Raw genomic sequence first — 19,531 nt, forward strand, 5'->3', positions numbered from 1 at the left:
ATCACATGACAAGGAACACGCATGGCATGGAAACAGGAAATACTTTTCAAAATAAAAGACATGAAAAAAAATATGAACCAACAGAATAAACATGACATACCCCCCCCCCCCTCTAGGGGCAGTTCCCAATGCCCCAAAACATAATAACAAAGTTAATTTGGACGCTGGGGGGGGTCCTTGAGACAGGCCGTCGGGCGTGGCCTGGCGAGACAGGGCGTGAGACAAGCCAATGGAAAGTTGGGGCCCTGAGAGGGTCGAGGGGCGGAACTGATGGGGATGAGGACCAAGGCGGAGCCACAGGGATGGAGGTCCCCAGTGGAGCAGAGGCGGGCCTGGGCCTTGGAGCAGAGGCTTGCTTATGACATGGCATGGAGCAGACTCAGGCGTGACATGGCATGATGGAGTCTGGCATTGCTGTGACATGGCCTTGAGTTGACTCTGGCATGGCTGTGAAATTGGCCTTGAGTTGACTCTGGCATGGCTGTGAAATGGCCTGGAGCAGGCTGAGACGTTGCTGTGACATGGCATGGAGCAGGCCGAGGCGTGATATGGCATGGAGCAGATTCAGGCATGGCGGTGACATGGCATGGAGCAGACTCTGGCGTGGCTGTGACATGGCATGGAACAGGCTGAGGCATGACTTGGCATGGAACAGTCTCAGACGTGGCTGTGACATGGCATGGAACAGGCTGAGGCAAGACATGGCATGGAGCAGACTCGGGCATGACGGTGACATGGCATGGAGCAGACTCTGGCATGGCTGTGATTTGGCCTGGAGCCAACTCTGGTGTGGCTGTGACATGGCCTGGAGCCGACTCTAGCATGACTGTGACATGGCCTGGAGCCAACTCTGGCATGGCTGTGACATGGCCTGGAGCCGACTCTGGTGTGGCTGTGACATGGCCTGGAGCCGACTCTGACTTGGCTGTGACATGGCCTGGAGCCCAGTCTGGCGTGGCTGTAACATGGTCATGACATGGAACTCTGGCGTGGCTGTGGCATGGGCATGATGTGGAACTCTGGTGTGTCGGCCATGACGTTGAACTCCGGCGTGGCGGCCATGACGTAGAACTCTGACATAGCGGCCATGATGTGGAACTCTGGTGTGGTGGCCATGATGTGGAACAAAGTTGTGGCAGGCTCGAAACTATTAGTCTTGGAGGACTGGGAAAAGACCTCAGTGGTTGTGAACATGAGCAGAGCCTTGGGAGCAACCTCTGTGGTCTTGGACATGGACTGAGTCTCAGGAACGACCTCTGGGGTCGTGGGCATAGGTAGAGACTCAGGAATGACCTCTGTGGTTGTGGGCATAGGCAGAGACTCTGAAACGACCTCCATGGTCGTGAACATGGGCAGAGACTTGGAAACGATCTCTGTGGTCATGTACAAGGCAGAGACTCGGAGACGACCTCTGTAGTCGTGAACATGGGCAGAGACTAGGAGATGACCTCCGTGGTCGTGTACAAGGAAGAGACTCGGAGACAACCTCTGTAGTCCTGTACATGGGCAGAGACTTGGAGACAACTTCCGTGGTCGTGAACATGGTCAGAGACTCGGAAACATAAGCCTTTCTCCTCCTCCGTTAGGCTGAAGTTGGCAGCACAGTCTCTGGGATGGACGAGGCTGGCAACGCTGGCTCTGGGACAGATGAGGCTGGCAAAGCTGGCCTTGGGACTGACAAAGCTTCCAGCTCATTGGCCATGGCAGGTGTGGGAATTGGCTCGTTGGCCATGGCAGGCGTGGGCTCGTCGGCCATGACGTGGGACGCTGGCTCATCAACCATGACGTGGGACGCTGGCTTGGCATCCGCCTCCCCCACAGTGAACTTAGAACCAGTAATCTACAGGGGTCGATATATTGAGCCTAGTTGTGGGATCTCTGACCGCCTAGCATCAGTGAAGAGATTGGCTCATTTAATCCAAAATGGAAAATGTATTTGAGGGCAACCTCATTAAAGCTCAACTGGCAGGCCATAGTGCAGAAGCCCTCAACATAATCCTCTAGTGGACGACTCCCCTGAGGTAGGCATAGGAGTAGAACTGCTAGGTTCATGGTTGGAAGTCAGGTATTCTCTAACAATGTTGCTGGCAATGATGATGATGAAGATGATGATGTAGGAGTGATGAACCCAAGTGCAGTTTATTTTTCAACTGTTGAATCCCAAAACCCTGACTACAAACTGAACTAAATATAAACAATAACCACTAGACTAAACTAACTTTACATGACTTGGCATAAAACATGAACATGAAATTGACTTGGCTAGACTTGACATGACATGATACAACAAAGTTACACTCTCAATACCTGACAGACAATGGCAAACATGGTTAACAAGTAAACAAGACAACCAATCACAAAACTAAACTATAAACAAGATAACAAGACTAAATTAACTTTAACCACTTTAACTAATAACAAAGTAATAAAACAATGAAAACATGACACATGAACAGGGGAAACACATGACAAGATCACATGAGGGAACATGGCATGGAAACATGAAATACTTAAAAATAACAAATATAATAACAAAATAAAAGACATTAAAAAATATGAACCAACAGAATAAACATGACACTATCGTAGAACCAACCTTGGTTCTTTTTCTTGCAAATTCTGTAATTGTATAACAAAAAGGTTATGAATTCTTGTGAGATTTAAAGGTACCATTAAACAGTCAGATTCCAGTCATTTTATAGCGATAAAGCAGCCTAGAGCCCCAGATTCTGAGGACTTTTTGTGAACTGCTCTGTCAGCTAATATATCACCTGAGAATCTCCAGAGAACTGGCGGGGGGTGGTTTATAGAAGCATTGCATGACGTGAACCCAGCATCTGGATGTGCCTGTCCCAAATTTCCTCTCACTTCGAGGAACAGTCTCAATAATGAATATCTTACCCTACGAAAGGGACATTTATATTCAGTTAGAAATGTGTTGCCCATTTTGCCAGTAGATAAAGATGGTTTTGCACAAGATTTCAAGAGCAGTCAGATCAGCTAAACTTTTTGCTAATATAAGGAATTATGTTAGTGTTGTAATTTGTGTTCCAATAAAAACTGTTCTCAATAGTCATATTTACTGTAATAATTTGTCAGACTTGTTGGCAGATATCTGATAATAACAATGCAATATCATGCTAGACACTTGATAAACCTGTACCTGAGTGTCTAAGGTTAGGATCATATGAAAATTGAATAAATAAATAAACAACTCTGTTGCATTTTTATCATTAAGAATATCTTATTCTTCATTGCTCATAAACATCTACAAAAACTAGAATACATTGGTAACACTTAACATTAATATTCCCTTTGTTAAAGGGATAGTGCACCCAAAAATGAAAATTCTCTCATAATTTACTCACCCTTATGCCATCCCAGATGTTCTGCTGAACAAATGAAGATTTTTAGAAGAATAACTCCGCTCTGTAGGTCCATACAATGCAAGTGAATAGTGACCAGAACTCCAAAAGCTCCAAAAAGGAGATAAAGTCAGCATAAAAGTAATCCATATTTCTTCGGAAGCAATCCAGTTGATTAAGGGTAAGAACAGATCAAAATGCAACTTCTTTTTCACTTTACATCTTGTCATTGCAGTCTCTAGGCACAATCATGATTTCAAGCTCCATTACACTTGCTAGTGCTTGACACATGCTCAGGTCTCTAGGCACGATCATGATTCCAAGCTCGATTACACTTGATAGTGCATGCTCAGAGCACTAGATGGCACAAGGAAGTGTAATCAAGCTTGAAATAATGCTCGCTAAGGAGACTGCTGTCAAGATCTACAGTACTGGCCTGGAGCCCAGTCTGGCGTGGCTGTAACATGGTCATGACGTGGAACTCTGGTGTGTCGGCCATGACGTTGAACTCTGGCGTGGCGGCCATGACGTAGAACTCTGGCATAGCGTCCATTATGTGGAACTCTGGTGTGGCGGCCATGATGTGGAACAAAGTTGTGGCAGGCTCGAACCTATTAGTCTTGGAGGACTGTGAAAAGACCTCAGTGGTCGTGAACATGAGCAGAGCCTTGGGAGCAACCTCTGTGGTCGTGGGCATGGACTGAGTCTCAAGAATTATATTTTGGTCCGTTTTCACCCTAAACCAATTGGATCGCTTCAGAAGACATTGATTAAAGCACTGGTGTCTTATGGACTACTTTTATGCTGAATTTATCTCCTTTTGCAGTTCTGATCACCATTCAGTTGCATTGTATGGACCTATTGAGCTGAGATATTCTTTTTAAAATCCTCATTTGTGTTCAACAGAAGAAAGTAAGTCATACACATCTGGGATGACATGAAGGTGAGTAAATGATGACTTAATTTTCATTTTTGGGTGAACCCTTTAAGCATTTATAAAGGGGTTCATTAATGACTAATAAGTAATTTACAAATGTATTATAAATCATTGCTATGCAATTATAACATCATGAATAAAAAAAAAACCTTAAATGTTGTAAATGCATAATAAATACACTTATTCTTATCAAAAACATAAAATGCACCAATTCATGATTAAAGGTGCTGTAAGCGATTTTTTTTTTCATGAAAAGATATGCAAAAATGTTACTACTCCCAAAAAATATTAATGAAATAAGTGTCCTGATATATCTTACCAGCCTCTGTGAGAGCTCTAGACTCTGTAAATAGCAAACAATGCTGCCACTGCCAAACTTTCTGCCTGTCAATCATTTTGCACGTTCTCATAGTATTGTAGTGTTGCGAATTATTGCATGTATATCACTTACAACACCTTTAATGTCACAGTGCAACAAAAACAGATTATTATTGTGAGATTAAAAAGAGGGATTGTCCTTACGCTACAGTCCACTTTGTGTTTTTATTAATTACTATAATGTCTTCGTGACTTACTTGTTTTGTCACTTTCTTTGTCACCTTAATATCAAAAGAATGGTGCTACGACTGGTGTCCCAACTTACCTAGTCCTAGATACTTAAAGACCTCTGCAAAAACACTTTTCAGATCTCCATGCTCATTCATATACATTTTTATATAATAAACCTACATTGGTTTCAAATGATGGCAACTCCTTAATGAATTCTTCATATTTGTTTACAATATTGTACATTTCCATAGGTTACTAATGTTGAACAAGTGTTGAATATGTTGTAATGGATTTATGACATGACATAAAACAGCTTAATATTTGGCAAGTATTGCATGAAAGTCACCCTTTTTATGCATGCTGTTATAACAGCATATCTAACATTTATAATGCATTTATAAATCTGTTTATAAACCCTTAACAAAGGGAACATTAATGTAAAGTGTTACCAATAAATTAATTAGTTTAAGACCTGAACATGAATATTTGTGCTTTAAAAGAAAACAGGTAACAGCAGGGGCCTCATAATGCTTTACAACAAGACAATCCAACTGTGGCACATTTATTCATGAACCTTAATATATCCTGAAAATACTCTGCACCTCAGAGTACTCATCTACAACGAATACACAACGACGACTGAATATGCACAACGGTGTCTGTTTTTATTTTGAGAGAATATGAGCAGAGCTAGAGCAGGTAAGCACAGCACAGGTGTATACTACTTCCGTCAGATGGCTACTAATTTCCTTCATTCACTCTCCTAATACAAGTTCAAAGTAAACGAGGTAGGTATAAAGCCGAGTGGCTACCATTCAGAGGCGTATACGGTACATGAACCAGAGGCTAGAGAATGATAGAGCGGGTGAAAACAGCCTGTTACGGGCACTAGTACTCATGTAGGTGTGGTGTAAAGAACAACAGTTGTGTCTGAAGCATGGAGTTAAAGACAGTGTAATAATCCAGGTGCGTATGAGCGTCATGGATGAAGCGAAACTACCGCAGCTGAGATCAGCGATAGGGAATGTCGGGGACGCGTTAGTCATTATGAGCCTCGGCACCAACACCATTGCATCCAGGGGCTGTTTTTCAGCGTCGTGATGGTTTAGTGTGTAAGAACGCACCAGCGGGATCACGCCGTCACACAGGATAAACATGGACACGCCGAGGGAAACCAGGAAACAAACAATCAAAGCGAAATCGGTCAAGCGCAAGAATAAGAAGCACAAGTCCCAGAAGCTGTTCAGAAGGAAATCGTTGGGGAATTTCATGAGCAGGATTGTCAAAACTTTGGGCACTTTGGCACACTTGGGGGACGCGTACCAGCCAGACGCGGCGGAGGATGACGGTGGGTTTGGAGAGACTCTGAGTGCCCACAGCTCAGGGAATTACAGAGACAACTCGGCGAGGAAGACCTCGGCGCCTATATCTTCTCATGGATCTGTCAAAGAAAGACTGTCCTGTTGCTACGGCGATAAAACTCCAGGAGTTCAGGGTCTGAAGAACCACGGAAACACCTGTTTCATGAACGCCGTGGTCCAGTGCCTGAGTAACACTGAACTTTTGGCGGAGTATCTGGGTCTGGAGAAGTACAAATGTGAATTATTTGATCGGAGAATAAACGGGATGGTGAAAAGTGAGGGGGTTATGTGTGAGGTGACGGAGAAGCTGGCATCTCTAGTGAGGGCTCTGTGGACGCTTGATTACACGCCTCAGCTGTCGGTGGATTTCAAGGTAAGTCTGGACTGCGTGTACGCGACACACTGTTCCATTATAATCAACAAATTAGTGTAGGCAACGTTTCTGGACATAGTTTTCAATGGTGACACTCATCTTAACAGTCGTTTTATACTATAGGCTGTTATTACAGTAAAAAGATGCTGTTGTAAGACTTTTAAGTCAAAATGAACCAAGATTAGGACATCTTCGATTTGGTGAGAATCACCAAAATCGCTCTAGCAATTCAGTCGGCCATCTCTGGAACTTTCTCGGAGGGCTATTTCCAGTCATTGCTGTGCAGCTCCTATCTACTTGAAATGGGGAACACCGAAATCTCAAAAACGGTTGGGCAAGATTACGATCAAAGAAAATATATTGGAATCATAAATGGTGCTTCATTACCTCACATTACGCTAAAACACGCAATTATCCCGGTTTGTATGGCTAATGCGCATGCGCGTTAGCTACTTGATGGACAGGCGATGTCTTAATCTGAAAGGTTATTTGGCTCTATTACGTGGAAAGGGGGGATTTCCTTTCTACATCCGTTGACCGTTGGGCGCTAGAGCTTCTTGGTTGGGCGTTCCAAATCTCTCATTTAAATAGAAGTGCCCCGTCTCTGCTGTATGGTCTCTGGAATCACCCAAGAGCGTATCAACAGGTAGATTCGTTAGGGATTCAAAGCAAAGCATTTAAAAGTCAACTTTCCATCGTCCAGTGTCTGTAATTTCCGTGTTTGGTAAAATTGGTAGGGGCTTCGAGTGTGAGTCAGTGTAGGTGAATCATCTGTCAACCACTGGACAAACTTGTTTGCATGAATGCAGAATATTTAGCAGTTATGTTGTTTATTTATTTGTTTATGTATGTAGGCCTATTTATTTTTATTTTTTATTGTCAAATGACTGGAAATACATTTATTTATGTATTTCTTTTATTTGGGAGACTGCAAGAATGTAAGACCCGCCCACATGCTGCCCACTAACTGGCAATATTACTCCTTTTCAAAAATGTTGCTTTTAAATTTTTTTAAAGAAACTGTGGATGCTTCATCCACTTCCAACAATCAGAGATCACTCACAGCTACAGTGTGTATAGTTTTGCCTTGAAGGCAGAGAATGAACACTCTTGTAACTCGAAGTCAATGCTTGTGCAAAGAAAAAATAGAGCAATATTAATCTTAACAGATTTGATTTTACCCGGTTTTCTTTCCATACTGTGGACAGTTAGTCATTAGCTGAATTATCAAGTGTAAACGTGTATATTTTGAATAGCCAGTATCTCCCAAAATGTCAGTATGAATTTTCCCAAAGTAGTTATTGTATGTATTATTGTTGGTAGATGCCTTATCGTTGTGGTTTTATTTGTTATTATGCTTTACTATAATGTTTTAAGTTATCAGGTTATTGTTGCACTTGCTGTGCGTGAAGTCTCACATAAGTTGGGACGTAAAGTTCACACTAAAGGCTTAGTAACTTCTAGTTAGTTTGTAACTAAATCAGTTTAATTTGGTTGCATCACCTGTTCTTTAGGCAAGACTTAACTAGTAGGTTGTAAGCTCTCCATAAAGTAATGCATAGTCACATAATATGACTTTTACCTGTATTTATCCAATAAGCAGCTTTCATATTTATACACAGAAGTGTTAAAAAGCCGTGAACTTCAATGTGATCTTGTTACGGTTGATGTTCAAAACTTGTTTGCTCACGTAACTGTCAGCTGTAATAAATTATATGCCCATTAAAATATGATACATAATAAAAGTAGATTTGATTCATTGTATATGTACATTCTACCTAAGTTTAATGGTGCAACGCTCAAATATTTAGTAGTGCGTATATTGTGACTTAGTGCCCATTTACGCCACAGCTAGGCTAAGTTGTAACTGACATATAGCTGGTGCAATCGGCCCCAGGAATAAATTTACTCAGGCAATTCATCTCAGATATTTTTTATATCGATCAAGTAAGCTTTTATAATGTTTATATTTTGATATATTGGACTTCTTTATAATATGAAAAGCTTTTGTTTCTGTGACATCTCTTTTACCAGCAAGGTGCCAGACTGATACACACACAACCTTGAGCACATTGTGTGCTCTGCTTAGACATTGCATGTGTCCAATATCTGTCCTTTTTCCATTCATTCAATTACACTTAACTCTTTTTGTGCAAGTGAGAGTCTGTTTTACTGTATTCATTGCGGGGACTAAATTTCCCTAAAATAATAGTTAAATCTGAAAAAACCTATTACAGGGATAAGTCAACATTCCCCACAAGGAAAGCAGTCTTATAAACATAGTAAAAAGTCCTAATAGTCTCAATGAAAAAAATTATAAAAAGGTTTATGTAAGGGATGAATTTAGGGGTAGGTGTAGTGTTAGGTTAAGCGATAGAAAATATGAGCTACACTCTCAGAAATAAAGATACAGAAAAGTAAAAAAAAAAAAAAGGTACAAATGCTCGTCGCTGGGGCAGTACCCTCAAGGGGAACAAACAAATATGTTCCTTCAAGGGTACAAATGGCTCGTTGCTGGGGTGGTACCCCCGAGGTACAGCAATGGTACCCTTACCATAGGTATAGAGTTGTACCCTTTTATACTGTACCTTTTGAGAGACAATTTGGTACCTTAGCAATACATTTGTACCTTAATCCACTGGTACAAAAAGGTACCCCATTAGATGGTACCAATTTGTTCTCATTAGGGGTACCACCCCAGCGACGTTGCCATTGTACCTATAAAGTGGCAAAAATGTCCTTGATAAATAGAAAAGATGAGAGCAAAAGAAAGCAATGTTTTATTTTCCCACAATCAATGATTCAAAAGAAGTTAAATTGTACAAATTAAAATACTGGAAAGTGAATAACTACCGCACACCACACTCTTTGTTTGCAATAAACTTTAATGAACAAAGTTTTTCACATTTAAACAACTTTAATGGAGAATCACTTCATGAATGCATTACTTACTGCAGTGTAAGAACATAACATAACATCATGCTTTATACTGACTAAAAGCTACTGTGAGTGGTCATTGTATGCTTAAAGAGAAAAGCAACATCAACAAATTAGTCGATTAACACAAGTGCTAAAATATTTGTACAATCTGAAGGTGTAATTTTTAACTATTCTTACACAGTATTTCATTGCCACAAATACAGATCTCCAGGTACCTCATCTGCATGCGTGTAGGTTTCAGATCACCCTCTATCCTTCCCCTCCAAACTTAAAACTATTCTTACACACAGTATTTCATTGCCACAAAGATATCACCATCAACTGTATACATAGCAAGGGCATTAAAATCTAGCTCTGCCCCAGGCTGTATCACAGTCCATTCCTGGTCAAATTTGACTGAATAAGCATAAAAGTGCTGGCTAAAATACTTTGGAAATATCAGTTTTCCACAAAGAACCCACGTAGTGTCCACATTAAAAATTTATTTCATTTGGAAAAAAAGAGGAATTCTCTCACCATGCAACACATCCAAAACAAAAACATCTTGTGTGGCATACTTGACATTGTTAATGGTTACTTCTGAAACACGTTGAATAACTTTATCTTCACTAAAAGAAACATCAGTAAAATATTACTCTAGAGCACACTGGAGAGTAAGTGGTAAGGAACAAAATGGAGTGCTAGTACTGCTTCTTGGTACCTTCTCAAAATCATCTAAGAAATTATTTGAAGAAAACTCCCAGCATTGTTTTAACTGGTGACGGTTGCTCAGAGTGGAAGCTATATTAATGAAATTACGACAATTACTTGCAATATTCTTAAAATATTGGTGTTTGCTTTCAAACCTCATGCACCAGAGAGAACGAAGAGGCCCAAACATTGACATTAATCTAGAATAATGAATTAAATAATGGCACTTCGGTGTAATAACATTTCCAAATACAGCTTTCAACTCTGTCAAAAATTCTTGCACAAGTACATCTAAAAGAGGAAGGTTCTCTCTTCTCACCGTTGGAGCTAGAACATTATCTACCATTTCTCTGCACAACAGGTACACACGCCAATATTGACACTCAGGAGGTATACGAGGTGCAATCAAAAAAGGAATAAGTCTAAAAAGGCACCATTTCTGAGATGCCGAGCCCACAATGCCTCCTTTTTGTAGTAGTCTTTCAGACAACTGTACCAGCTTATTTGCTCTATCATTTTGACCTATTGTCATTCTCTGTAGCTCTTCGTTTACCTCTTGTATGCTAATATGTTTCTCTTTATGAGCTTGGCACAGGACAAGTTTCAAAACTAAAGGTATGACACCCTCTAACATGTCATGCATTATGTCTGGAGGTAAGGACTTAGTAACATCAAAACAAGGAAGCACATTAAATGGACAACTACACTGTACCCCATATGTTACTCTACTGTCAGGATTTTGCTGGATACATTCCAGGTGATACTGGTGAAAATCAGATGTTCTTAAAACATAACTATCTTCCTGAAATTTCTCTTTTATATCTGTATATGTTTCCATACAATGTCTACAAACTCTTCCTGAGTTAAATGACATACTGAATCCTCCAATCATGTGAGCTGAAAAGTTATCACCTGAAATGGTAGCTAGGGCTGCATGGACATTCTGCTCAACCCCACCAACAGTGAGGGTGAACCCATCAGTTGAGAGCACTTTAAGATCATCTAGCAGTGGCTTTAGGATAACTTCTAAGCCACACTCCTTTAAAAAGGAATAGCGCACCAGTAATGCTAAATGAATATGCTTCACTTGAGACCTGTACCTTCCATGTACTTTACCTACAGTGTAGTAGAAGGCGCACAGTTTGTGTTTTGTTTTCTTAGAACCCAAAGGATTTACTACCTCGAATTCATCCTCATAAATATGCAGTCGTAATGCATTTGGATATTCTCTAAAGAAAGGATGCTCTTTATAGTACAATCCATCACAAAAGTCAGTTAAGACCTGTTCATCTTCAATATTTACAGAGACTATGTCATCCCATACATCCTCATGGGAACAATATTTTTTTAAAACTTCAGAAATGGGAACATAGGAGAAGCTACCTATTTTATGTCCTGTAGACCCTCTTAAAGTGTATTGAACTGGTTCAGTCAAGTCTGACATTGACTTACAGTATTCTTTCAATTTGAACTGGGAAAAATTAATCGTAATTCTCCTTAAAAAAAACAAAATAGAAAGTTTACATCACTATGTATTTCTTGCTGAACAGATTCGGGTAAATTGTTTTTTTCCCTGCATTTTAGGATGAAGCTACAAAGATTATTTTTAAAGTAATATAAAATTGTATCCATAGAAGGGGGGGTTTGGACTGCATCATTATCACACATAACATGCTCATGTTCATCTTCAGAAGCAGGGTTTTCACTAGCAGGCTCCTCACTAGCAGGATCACCAGTAGGTAAAATGCAAGCTCTATGTTTTCTATAAACATGACATCTGAAAGATGGGTAACTGGAAAAAGTGGATTGGCAGTCATTGAGTCCACATGTGATCGAGAAGCCTGCCTCATGGGCATGAGTTAGTCCAACATGTTGGACCAACTTCATGAGTCAAGTCAAGTCAAGTCAATTTTATTTGTATAGCGCCTTTCACAACACACATCGTTTCAAAGCAGCTTTACAGAATATCAGCATTAACAGACGATAAAACTGTAATGTCTATAAAGTCGATTAATCATCATTGTGTAATTTCGATAAAATACGATTTTTAATAGTGTTTAAAAATAATGAAATGATAATTGTATTAATAACCCCAGTGAGCAAGCTGTAGGCGACTGTGGCAAGGAACACAAAACTCCATAAGATGTTGATTAATGGAGAAAAATAACCTTGGGAGAAACCAGACTCACTGTGGGGGCCAGTTCCCCTCTGGCTAACATTTTGAATGTAATGTAAATATTAATTATGTATAGTTAAAATCATGGTTTAAAATTATTAAACTAAGTGTTAAACATCGATTGTGTTTGAACTGTAAGATTAATGACCAAAGTCTTTGAAGTCCATCTTGATTAATTGCAGAAGTTCACATAGATGCAATTGTCCTTGTTAATTGGCTGATGAAGGCTTTTGTTGGCAGTAGTTAGTCTAAGCATTTCATTTCAAGATCGTAGTCCATCTATAGACCAAGGTGATGCAGGTTGGAGTTGGCATCATTTCATCCTCTGAAGTCCGTCATAATAGATTGAAGTGATGTTTGGCTGGCACCGGCTGCATTTAGTCATCATCATTCTGGGACATGTAGCAGTGGAGTCCAACATGAAGCAGGAATGGTGCTGGATCCAGCCGGTTCTGGTGACCTCAGGATAGGAGTCCCGAGGTTGAGACAGGGAAACAAATAAAAAGATGTAAGCGTAGATGCCATTTAATTTATTGCAGAGTAAGAGATCATGCTCAATGTTTCTTGTTTCTGGTTCCGGCAGACCCAACTAAAGCAGCCTAATTGTGGGTTGGAGGATAAATTAGGTGTATGCCTGGCTAAATAGATGAGTCTTTAGTCTAGACTTAAACTGAGAGAGTGTGTCTGCATCTCGAACAGTGTTTGGGAGACTATTCCATAGTTTAGGAGCCAAATATGAAAAGGATCTTCCTCCTTTAGTGGATTTTGATATTCTAGGAACTATTAATAGGCCAGAATTTTGCGATCTTAATGAACGTGTTGGAATATAGCGTGGTAGAAGATCACTTAAGTACTGCGGAGCTAGACCATTCAAAGCTTTGTACGTAGTTAACAGAATTTTAAAATCAATACGGAATTTAACAGGTAGCCAATGTAACGATGATAAAATGGGGCTAATATGATCATATTTCTTGGTTCTCGTCAGCACTCTGGCTGCTGCATTTTGAACCAATTGAAGTTTGGTTGAGAGTGAAAGTTTTTCTTTGGCACTTAGGGCACTGGTGTACACGAAGGCGTAAACGAGGCATTTAGAAGAGGAGGTTTATTACTCTAGTTACAGTCGTTGGCAGAGGCCGGTCTCCCTTCACATTAATTTTCGCAATACATCGCTGGAGGAAGGTCAGAGTGTTCTTGTTTTTGGGTTGGTATTCAAGATTGAAAACAAAATATGAATAAAATGATGAGATCGTTGCTTCCTCTACCTTCATGCCTTCACACACCTCGACCCTGTCTACCTTCAGGGAACAGGAGCTTCGTCCCCCAAATGTGGACTTCCAGTCTTCTTGGGTCACCTGGACAATTGGGTATGGTGTGTTGGGTTCACCCTGAAGAATACAGCAAAGGAGACAGGGATTGCAAACATGTTTGGTAAAAAAAAGGGAGATAGTCGATAGAGCCCCCCCAAAAAAATAAAAATAAAAACACTAGAGTGCTAGAGATGCATACCTCTCCCATCATAATTTGATGATCCACACTCTCTTTAAAAATGATTGGCAGGAGGATGAGCACCGCTCTGAAGTCCATTCCTAGAAGAGAATCAAGGAAAATCAATACTTTATTCATCCTGAAGGAAATTAATATTATGATTATATCATTATTGTTACGAATGGAGGCAGACGAGGAGAGCGGATCTAAATGCAAAACTTACTTTTATTAACTTAGTCAATCATCAAACACAAAGGAAAACCCTCAATGGGGAAATAAACACAAGACTGAGGCCACAGGACAGGGGCCAGGTCAGGAGGCCTGGGAGGAGGCCACAGGTCAGGAACAGGGTCAGGGGCCCTGGGAGGAGGCCACAGGACAGGGGCCGGGTCAGGGAGCCTGGGAGGAGGCCCTAGAGGCGGAGACCTGGAAGGCTCTGGCGGCGGGGCCGATGGAGGTGGCGCCATAGGAGGCTCTCGAGGCGGAGGCCTGGAAGGCTCTGGAGGCGGAGCCGTAGTAGGCTCGGGAAGCGGAGCCCAGGAAGGCTTGAGAGGCTTGAGGGCCAAAGCCCTGGGAGTCTCGAGAGACTTGAGGAGCGGAGTGCTAGAGTGCTCGAGAGGCGGAGCCGTAGGAGGCTCGGGAGGTGGGGCCGAAGGAGGCTCGGGAGGCGGGGCCGAAGGAGGCTCAAGAGGCGGAGCCCTAGAAAGCTCTGGAGCCTCGGGGAGCAGTGCCATAGGAGGCTCGGGGAGAAGGGCCGTGGAAGGCTCGAGAGGCTTGAGGGGCGGAGCCCTGGGCGGCTCGAGGGGCTCAAGAGGCTGGAGGGGCGGAGTCCTGGAAGGCTCGAGAGGCCCGAGAGGTGGAGCTCTGGGAAGCTCGGAGGGCGGAGCTCTGGAAAGCTCGGGAAGCTCGAAAGGCAGAGTTCTGGGAAACTCGGAAGGCGGAGCTCTAGAAAGCCCGGAAGGCGGAGCTCCGGAAAGCTCGGGAGGCGGAGATCTGGAAAGCTCGGGAGGCGGAGCTCGGGAGGCGGAGCTCTGGAAAGCTCAGGAAGGTCAGAAGGCGGAGCTCTGGAAAGCTCGGAAGGCGGAGCTCTGGAAAGCTGACATCGGAGGCTACAGGCGCTGGCTCGCTGACGTCGGAGGCTACAGGCGCTGGCTCGCTGACGTCGGAGGCTACAGGCGCTGGCTCGCTGACATCGGAGGCTACAGGCGCTGGCTCACTGACATCGGGGTTAACGGCTCGCTGGCCGTGGCAGGCGTGGGCTCTGGCTCGCTGGCCGTGGAAGGCGTGGGCTCTCACTCGCTGGCCGTGGCAGGCGTGGGCTCTGGCTCGCTGGCCATGGCAGGCGAGGGCTCTGGCTCGCTGGCCGCGGCAGGCGTGGGCTCTGGCTCGCTGGCCGCGGCAGGCGTGGGCTCTGGCTCGCTGGCCGCGGCAGGCGTGGGCTCTGGCTGACTGACCGTGGCAGGCGGAGACTGGGGAGCAGAAGCCTTTCCTCTTCTCCTCCTCCTCCTCCTCCGGGCGGACGAAGCTGGCAACGCTGGCTCTGGGACTGACGAGGCTGGCACGGCTGGCTCGTTGGCCGTGGCAGGCACGGAAAGCCCAGAAGCGGAAACCGGGATCGAGAGAGGTGGTTCCCCGGCAGCGAGTTCTTTCAAGACTAGACTCACATACTCCTTCCACGTGAGGTCTCCGGGGTTCGGCAATTCCCTCTGCCGGTGTCTTGGTAGCCCGAGCCGGTAGATGGTCTTCAGGGATGTGTCGTCAAAGCCGGTGTGGATGGCAACAGTGGAAAAAAAGTGGGAGTACTCGCGGTAGGTCAGATCCGCCTGGGCAAGTTCCATAAAGAAAGCTGCTAGATCCATATTTGGCAGTCTATCGTTCTGTTACGAATGGAGGCAGACAAGGAGAGCGGATCTAAATGCAAAACTTACTTTTATTAACTTAGTCAATCAACAAACACAAAGGAAAACCCTCAATGGGGAAATAAACACAAGACTGAGGAAAACGGGCAGGGAACACACACCAGGCTAACAACATTCAACGATAGACAGCGACTGAACAAACAGACGGGGTTTAAATACACGGACATAGAAAGACAGGAACCAATGATCAAACAGAACTCAAACAAGATAACAAGGGGATAAACAGAAACCAGTGGCAAATTAACGAGGGCAGGTGAAAACAATGAATGAGAACACGAACGCTAACAGGGAGACTGTGGAGCTAAACAAGGGACAAAAGTGAAAACTACGGAATACAAAAGTGACAAAAATGACAACCAAGGGGTAACAGTGAGAACAAGACGAGGTATGCCTAACAGAGCCCCCCCTCAAGGATCGGATTCCAGACGATCCGAAATACTAAAAAGAAACTAAATAAATAAACACCAGGAGCAGACGGGCAGACCTGGGGGGGGGGGTTTCACGAGAGCAGGCAGGAAGTCCAAGGGGGCACAGAGGGCAGGCAGGAAGTCCAAGGGGGCACAGAGGGCAGGCAGGAAGTCCAAGGGGGCACAGAGGGCAGGCAGGAAGTCCTGGGGGTCACAAAGGGCAAGGACAGGTTCAGGTGGTCTGGGAGCTGGCCACAGGGCGAGGATAGGTTCAGGAGGCTCGCTGGCCGTGGCAGGCGTGGGCCGCAGCCTGGGAGCTGGCCACAGGGCAGGGGCCAGTTCAGGAGGCCTGGGAGCTGGCCACAGGGCAGGGGCCGGTTCAGGAGGCCTGGGAGCTGGCCACAGGGCAAGGACAGGTCTGGGGGACCTGGGAGGAGGCCACGGGACAGGGACTGGGTCAGGGGGCCTGGGAAGAGGCCACAGGACAGGGACCGGGTCAGGGGCCCTGGGAAGAGGCCACAGGACTGGAACAGAGTCAGGAGGCCTGGGGGGAGGCCACGGGATGGAAACAGGGTCGGGGGGCCTGGGAAGAGGCCACAGGACGGGAACAGGGTCCTGAGGCCTGGGAGGAGGCCGCAGGACAGGGACTGGGTCAGGAGGTCTGGGAGGAGAACACAAGTCAGGAACAGGGTCAGGGGCCCTGGGAGGAGGCCACCGGACAGGGGCAGGTTCAGGAGGCCTGGTAGGAGGCCACAGGACGGGAACAGAGTCAGGAGGCCTGGGAGGAGGCCACAAGACGGGAACGGGGTCAGGAGGCCTGGGAGGAGGCCACAGGACAGGGGCCAGGTCAGGAGGCCTGGGAGGAGGCCACAGGTCAGGGGCCCTGGGAGGAGGCCACAGGACAGGGGCCGGGTCAGGGAGCCTGGGAGGAGGCCCTAGAGGCGGAGACCTGGAAGGCTCTGGCGGCGGGGCCGATGGAGGTGGCGCCATAGGAGGCTCTCGAGGCGGAGGCCTGGAAGGCTCTGGAGGCGGAGCCGTAGGAGGCTCGGGAAGCGGAGCCCAGGAAGGCTTGAGAGGCTTGAGGGCCAAAGCCCTGGGAGTCTCGAGAGACTTGAGGAGCGGAGTCCTAGAGTGCTCGGGAGGCGGAGCCGTAGGAGGCTCGGGAGGTGGGGCCGAAGGAGGCTCGGGAGGCGGGGCCGAAGGAGGCTCAAGAGGCGGAGCCCTAGAAAGCTCTGGAGCCTCGGGGAGCAGAGCCATAGGAGGCTCGGGGAGAAGGGCCGTGGAAGGCTCGAGAGGCTTGAGGGGCGGAGCCCTGGGCGGCTCGAGGGGCTCAAGAGGCTGGAGGGGCGGAGTCCTGGAAGGCTCGAGAGGCCCGAGAGGTGGAGCTCTGGGAAGCTCGGAGGGCGGAGCTCTGGAAAGCTCGGAAGGCAGAGTTCTGGGAAACTCGGAAGGTGGAGCTCTGGAAAGCCCGGAAGGCGGAGCTCTGGAAAGCCCGGAAGGCGGAGCTCCGGAAAGCTCGGAGGGTGGAGCTCCGGAAAGCTCGGGAGGCGGAGATCTGGAAAGCTCGGGAGGCGGAGCTCTGGAAAGCTCGGGAGGCGGCGCTCTGGAAAGCTCAGGAAGCTCGGAAGGCGGAGCTCTGGAAAGCTCGGAAGGCGGAGCTCTGGAAAGCTGACGTCGGAGGCTACAGGTGCTGGCTCGCTGACGTCGGAGGCTACAGGCGCTGGCTCGCTGACGTCGGAGGCTACAGGCGCTGGCTCGCTGACATCGGAGGCTACAGGCGCTGGCTCACTGACATCGGGGTTAACGGCTCGCTGGCTGTGGCAGGCGTGGGCTCTGGCTCGCTGGCCGTGGCAGGCGTGGGCTCTGGCTCGCTGGCCGTGGCAGGCGTGGGCTCTGGCTCGCTGGCCATGGCAGGCGAGGGCTCTGGCTCGCTGGCCGCGGCAGGCGTGGGCTCTGGCTTACTGACCGTGGCAGGCGTGGGCTCTGGGGAGCAGAAGCCTTTCCTCTTCTCCTCCTCCTCCTCCTCCGGGCGGACGAAGCTGGCAACGCTGGCTCTGGGACTGACGAGGCTGGCAAGGCTGGCTCATTGGCCGTGGCAGGCACGGAAAGCCCAGAAGCGGAAACCGGGATCGAGAGAGGTGGTTCCCCGGCAGCGAGTTCTTTCAAGACTAGACTCACATACTCCTTCCACGTGAGGTCTCCGGGGTTCGGCAATTCCCTCTGCCGGTGTCTTGGTAGCCTGAGCCGGTAGATGGTCTTCAGGGATGTGTCGTCAAAGCCGGTGTGGATGGCAACAGTGGAAAAAAAGTGGGAGTACTCGCGGTAGGTCAGATCCGCCTGGGCAAGTTCCATAAAGAAAGCTGCTAGATCCATATTTGGCAGTCTATCGTTCTGTTACGAATGGAGGCAGACAAGGAGAGCGGATCTAAATGCAAAACTTACTTTTATTAACTTAGTCAATCAACAAACACAAAGGAAAACCCTCAATGGGGAAATAAACACAAGACTGAGGAAAACGGGCAGGGAACACACACCAGGCTAACAACATTCAACGATAGACAGCGACTGAACAAACAGACGGGGTTTAAATACACGGACATAGAAAGACAGGAACCAATGATCAAACAGAACTCAAACAAGATAACAAGGGGATAAACAGAAACCAGTGGCAAATTAACGAGGGCAGGTGAAAACAATGAATGAGAACACGAACGCTAACAGGGAGACTGTGGAGCTAAACAAGGGACAAAAGTGAAAACTACGGAATACAAAAGTGACAAAAATGACAACCAAGGGGTAACAGTGAGAACAAGACGAGGTATGCCTAACAATTATAAATGATTTGTGTGAGTACACTCATAATAAGCTTTTTCTAAGTACCTGGTAGATCCTCGGTGAGCGCTTCTTCTCTGGCCTCAAGTACTGTTTGGCTAGTGGAGATTTTCCTTGAGTCAGGGCAAGCACTTTGGGAACAATCTGGTTAAAGCCATCAGTGAAGCTAATGCTCGCTGTGGACTGGATATGACCCACCTCCTCCAACAGCTGCAGAAAGACAAAGAAAGACAATTAAACACATGACCATGAGGGAAAGGGGATTACAGAGTATTATAACACGCTATGGGGAGTTGTGACTCAACGCAAAGTGGAGTATAGTTCTAGACTATACTAGCTCTGTTTAAACAAACCATGTTTACAAAATCTTCAGTTCCTAAATGTGGCAGTATCACCAAGGTTCAGGAAGTGAGTCTACGAAAGCTACAAACAGTTGAAGGGGGTGGGGCCGGACTCACTTCCTGAACCTATGGGTGATGCTGCCAAGTTTAGGAAGT

At 45.8% G+C, this 19,531-nt stretch overlaps 1 protein-coding gene across 3 annotated transcripts in view; it reads left to right on the top strand.

Annotated features, from left to right (window-relative positions):
* Positions 1 to 5,484: 5,484 nt before the first annotated feature.
* usp43a (ubiquitin specific peptidase 43a) overlaps positions 5,485 to 19,531 on the top strand; it is a 223,712-nt gene continuing 209,665 nt past the window's right edge. Inside the window, exon 1 of one of the 3 annotated variants that reach the window (XM_052129543.1) lies at positions 5,485 to 5,550. Coding sequence is in view for 1 of the 3 variants with exons in the window: in XM_052129541.1 (XP_051985501.1) it covers positions 6,007 to 6,585 (579 nt within the window). In the remaining 2 variants the exon portion in view is untranslated. Of the gene's footprint in view, positions 5,551 to 5,696; positions 6,586 to 19,531 lie in introns of those variants that run through there. The other 2 variants (XM_052129541.1, XM_052129542.1) reach the window with 2 other exon arrangements.

Source organism: Xyrauchen texanus, chromosome 7 (assembly GCF_025860055.1).
Source record: "Xyrauchen texanus isolate HMW12.3.18 chromosome 7, RBS_HiC_50CHRs, whole genome shotgun sequence".
NCBI lineage: Eukaryota > Metazoa > Chordata > Actinopteri > Cypriniformes > Catostomidae > Xyrauchen > Xyrauchen texanus.